The sequence below is a fragment of the Bidens hawaiensis genome, unplaced genomic scaffold (assembly GCF_021521415.1).
Source record: "Bidens hawaiensis isolate Kalapana, Puna unplaced genomic scaffold, B.hawaiensis_p1.1 tig00026865_1, whole genome shotgun sequence".
NCBI lineage: Eukaryota > Viridiplantae > Streptophyta > Magnoliopsida > Asterales > Asteraceae > Bidens > Bidens hawaiensis.
This window is the reverse complement of record NW_027505082.1, coordinates 105,226-110,851: the sequence shown is the minus strand read 5'-3', so window position 1 is coordinate 110,851 and position 5,626 is coordinate 105,226. Positions and strand designations below refer to the sequence as shown.

Genomic DNA, 5,626 nt, shown 5'->3' with positions numbered 1-5,626 from the left:
TCAAGCATATTATGATATCATTCTTCCTTTCTCCATAAACACAAACTTGTTTTCCAGCCGGTGACAGAAATTGGACGATCTTTTGATTGCAAACTATCGACGCATGATGTTGGGATAACCAATCCATTCCAATAATGATTTCAAATTCCCGTAGAGTAATTGGAATTAAATCGACAAAATATTCATCTCCTTGAATATTTATTTTACAATTTAGACACACTTTGGAGACGACAAAGCTATTATCACTAGCGATTTCGACTTCTAAGGAATTTATCAATTTACTTCTACTAAGGGAATTATGGCAAGCAAAATTTTTGGATACGAAGGATCTACTAGCTCTGGAATCAAATAAAACATAGGCAGAGAGTGAATTTACGAAAAAAGGTACCTGTTACGACATCAGGTATAACCTTCGCCTCCTCCGCGGTGATTTGAAAAGCCCTGCCTCGGGGTTTTGGAGCTTCTAACTTCTTTACGTTCTCTGCAGTTCTTGATCCTTATGCCGCCTTTTCATTCCTTGCCCTCAACTCTGGGCATTCATTTTTCATATGACCCGGTTTATAGCAATTATAACATAAGTTCACGGGATTAGTGCACTCTGGTACCGTATGCCCGAGTCTTCCACACTTATAACACATAGGGTTCTTATAACGGCATTTTCCTAAGTGTCTCTTTCCGCAAAACTGACAATTACTAAACTCCTTCTTAAAGCTAGGTATTTTAGCAGACTTAAAATTTTTCGCTTTCTTTGTAGGTGCTACAGGTATTACAACATCTAGCTTACGCTTCCCATCTCTTTCAACTTGTCTTTTTAGCTCCACTTCTCGTTCACGAGCCCAATTAAGAAGTTCCTCGAGACTTCCACACTTTGATGGAGAAATGAATTCTCTAATTTCTGTTTTAAGTATTAGGTGGAAACGAGTCATCCATGCTTCTTCACTAGTGAAAAGAGAAGGGCAAAACTTTGCTTTATCATAGAAAATTCCAAATATTTCGTCCACCGTTTCATTGCCTTGGTGCATATGAAGGAGTTCCTCAGTGATACAATCAATTGCAACACGGGGACTAAAGTGTTTTAGGAAAATTGGTTTGAAATCTTCCCAAGACATATTTCTTATTGTTTCTCTACCTTTTTCCTTTTTAACCATATCCCACCAGTCTTTAGCTCTTTCAGAAAGCTGGTTTGTTGCGAACATCACTTTATCAGTCGCGTCGCAGTGACACGTATCAAAAATAGTCTCCATGGCTATAATCCACCTTTGGCTAACCCAGGGATCTATTTCTCCCTTAAATTGTAACGGTTTACATGCCATAAAATTCCTATACGCACATCTATGCGTTTCTACTTCCACTCTTGGTGCTGCTCCCACGTTCTCGAGAGGCTTTTCTGAATTCGATTCATTCTTTTTCAGATTTCTTCCAGCATAATTCCTATAGAATTTTGCATTTCGGCTAGAAGATATGGAATATTGGCTTCAAACGCCTTCCCCACCTCAATTGCTATCTGCTTGCGAATTTCACCAGGGACAAAATTTGCAGTATCTTCTTGACGAGGTGAAGACTCAGATTTTTCCAAAACATTATTTACATGCTTTTCTACATTACCGCTTCCATCACCGTGTACAGTATTTTCTTCCACCATGTCTCTTTACTGTGACGAATAATTTATTTATTATTATTTTTATTCCATAAACTTATCCTTTCTAAGGTACTTATCTAAAGCCTTTATACTCCTTATCTATTGTTAATTCTAACAATTTATTTAAGGCCATAAAGTACTCTATATGCATATATGACGAAATAACTACAAACAAACACATCATCATATGCATATTTACGTTACCCCCACTTACTCTTTGGTGTTTCCAACACAATATAATTATTGGGAATTCATAGCGGTATGATACATTTGCTCTCATACTGGCCAGGTATGAAAGAAATATATTATACTCATCCTGATCCCCCAACTACTTTATTGTCTTTTAAACATACAAATTTCAGTCTTCACATATTTCCCCTTTATTTTCATTTATGCACCCATACAAAACTCCCCTTTGTAGCTTCTGTGGACCACTTCTGGACTGAACCCTCTCGTTTATATATCAAGAGCACTTATGGTTCGAGTCTAAATATTTATCTTGAATACTTAAATCTCTCGAACCGTGCTCTGATACCAACTTGAAACACCCAACTTTTTTTTTTAATACTTTTTCAAAATACATATCAGAGTAGGTCCCAGATTACATCCAAAATATGTCACTCGTGATGACGTATTATTTTATGAAAATATATATTATACAAGAAAACATATATGTTTAACAACAAACTTTATTATACAAACTATTAAACATGAGAGTGTGGTTCTCTTGTTAGTCCAGTCACGTCCTTGAAGCTTCAACCATCTAAGTGTGCTTTTCCTGAAAATATTTTAAAAACATATTTTTATTAGCTTTCGCTAAGTAAGTACACCATTATATAAAAATATGTTTTATTTTCATATGGAATTTAACACCCAAATTCCTTGGGATTTCAACACCCGAAATCCTTATTTTTACTCCTCATTATTATTTGGGAATTCAACACCCGAATTCCTTATGAGCTCATTTTTAACCCATGAGGGTAATTAACTCCCCTTTTTATTTGGAGTTCAACACCCGAACTCCTTGAGATTTCAACTCCCGAAATCTTTTTATATATAATATCAAAATTTTGGAGTTTTTAATTACTAAAACTCTCGGGACTCGTAACCCATATATTTTTTTTAGGGGCTTACCACCATATTTATTTCCAAACTATAGCCCCTTTTTAAGCCACTAATTCATATACTTGGAACCATAATCTCATAAATCATTTTCCAAATAATCATATATTTGAGTACTAAATAAACACGTATAGAACGCTATAAAATAACATGATTATGGTTCTGTGTACTTACCTCTTGGTGTTAGTAACTTGAGTGTAGACGATAACTCCTTAACTATAAGCTGCTCTAAATATAATGTTATTCCTTGTTTATTTATTTTTTTTCCCAATCTTTTTGCTGTTAATAAATGTATTATACTAGCATGGAGTTATGAACTATGGAGACACACATATATATAGTACATAGATTTTTTTTTCTTCTTCACTAAGTTTCTTTGAGCTTATCAAGAATTTGTCGTCATATACTTTCTTAGTAAGATTTAGCTCATATTATCCTCATTTGTCTTTTTTTTTTATTATAAGGAACCACACAATCACCGTACACCTAGATTCATTTTATTTTTATAATAGAAATAATTCTTATTGATATTATTATTTTGTTTTACTCATTTATTTATTTATTTTAAACAATATAAAAGGCACCGAGCGCTTGTTTAAACACCTTATATTTCAATGAGTCATTATACTCGTTACTTACTCGTTTGATAATATTTGAAATATAAATTTCAAATATTTTATTTTTCTCCACAAAATGGAATGTTATATCATTTCACCTATATCACATTCGGATACATTTGTATGGGCATATGAACAAGGCTTTGAACTTCAGCAATCAACTTCAAGTATCAAGGTCATCACAAAAAGAAATAAACTCAATGTAATCATCAAATAATCTTCCATTCTTCAAACTTGTTTCTTTCCTTGTAAATCATCTTCAAACCATTCCCTGAATCAAGATAGCATTCAAGTCAACCATAACCCATTCTTGATTGTCAAGTGACTGTTTTCATAGGAGGTTAAACTCTACTGATCATCCGTTCACCATGTTACTAGTGATGACTCTATTTTCTCAACCGTACTAGGAAATCTGAAAACTCACAAACATTGAAACTTCTCTAAAGAATCTTGGATTATCGATCTTGATCAACTTTTCCTTAACTTGAGTCTTTTCACTTGATTTGAAGCAAGCAATTTGCAATTAAATTCAAGAATTTTTACTCTCCCAATTTCGTTGCAATTGTCTTTGAAAATTGTGTCTTCAAATAAAGTATGGGTGAAACAACCTTGAACATCCTTATCAAGTTTGTTGATTCTGTAATAAACAAAGATAAACAAAACATTATGTTGGTTGACACTCATAAGTGATTAAATCCGTAAGCTTGGTCAACACTTGTTCTTGTAAACCTCTTTGATGAAGTCTGTGAAAAATCGATAAGGCTTTGATTTCCTTTTGCTTGTTGATGATTGGATAAAATTTACCAAAATACCCTTGGTATATAGCTTCCATAAAGCTCAACTTGGTCAAACGGTCAACGGCACCAAAAATTTCAAGTGTAATTCATTCACGAGCATGGATTCAATTCACGAGCACACATAAGTCAAAGTCCCTTCACAAGCATACTCAAATTTTTTTTTTTGCTCGAGGGCTTGCTCGAGGCCCTTGCTCGAGAAAACACTTGTATTTTTCTGTCGTTACTCGAGCATGCTCGAGACCTTGCTCGAAAATACTTCAGTCTTTTTCTGTCTTTCATTGAGCATGCTCGAGACCATGCTCGAGACCTTGCTCGAAAACACTTGTGTTTTTCTATCTTTTCCTGAGCATGCTGAAAAGCAAAAGTGTGCTCGAAAACACTTGTATTTTTCTTCTCTTTTCATGGGCATGCTCAGGAGCCAAGTGTGCTCGAAGAAGGTTTGCTCAAGTAAAACAAAGTGTGCTCGACACCAAAAGATAGATTGTTGAGATAAACAAGGATGTGCTCGGGGTTCATGTGCTCAAATCTAAACTTGATGCGCTCAACTTTGCATGCTCGAGCAATCGATAAGCTACCTTTCAAGTAAACATATCGATGCTCGAACAGCAGAATCATTCCGTTGTGTTCGAAAGACTTCATGAAAGTTCAAGACTTGTCCACTGTGCTCGAGCAATAGATAAGATACCTTTCGGGTAAACATATCGACGCTCGAACAGCAGAAACATTTCCTTGTGCTCGTAATACTTCATTACAGTTCAGGACTTGTCCACTGTGCTCGAGCAATAGATAAGATACCTTTCGGGTAAACATATTGACGCTCGAACATCAGAAACATTTCCTTGTGCTCGTAATACTTCATGACAGTCTTGTCCATTATGCTTGAGCAATAGATAAGATACCTTTCGGGTACACATATCGATGCTCGAACAACAGACCCGGTAAAGGTACCTCCACATTTCGAACCTCGGGAGAGAAGGACGTTGATCGAGCTTTTCCATGCCTAGTCCCAATTTCGGTTGATACAGAACCTGCTTGAATATTCCCTCTGCATTTTCCATTTGCTGCTACAAACAATGATTAGATTGCTCCTAGTACCTGTTCATTCTTGACTTCTACATATCAGATTGTATCAGCAGCAATGTTCTTCAATATTCCCTTTACTGTTCAAGCAGCACACTCATATCAGAAATAATTATGAGCACATAAAACCCTAATTTTTAGATCAAGAACCAAGCTTCTTCATCTGAAATTAATCGTTGTAGCAATATCCCAGTCATCTCGATATCAACCATCTATCTTCAATCTATCAACAGCCGTTACAGAAATCATCTTCAATAATAGTTTTGCCCCAAAACGAGCTAAAAACACTGTTACATCAGATCTGGACCGATATGACCAAATAAACATGAAATTGATGTTGAATATCCGAACGAGTCATCAACCCAAACATC

General features: G+C 35.4%; 1 protein-coding gene across 1 annotated transcript; it reads right to left on the bottom strand.

Moving 5' to 3' along the window:
* Positions 1-497: 497 nt before the first annotated feature.
* On the bottom strand, positions 498-1,244 carry LOC143610557 (uncharacterized). Its single transcript, XM_077085007.1, has one exon. The coding sequence runs from the start codon at positions 1,242-1,244 to the stop codon at positions 498-500; it is 747 nt and encodes a 248-aa protein (XP_076941122.1).
* Between the last annotated feature and the right edge of the window lie 4,382 nt (positions 1,245-5,626).

Excerpts from the sequence above, each read along its gene's own strand:
- LOC143610557 (XM_077085007.1), bottom strand. The coding sequence starts at position 1,244 with ATGGAGACTATTTTTGATACGTGTCACTGCGACGCGACTGATAAAGTG.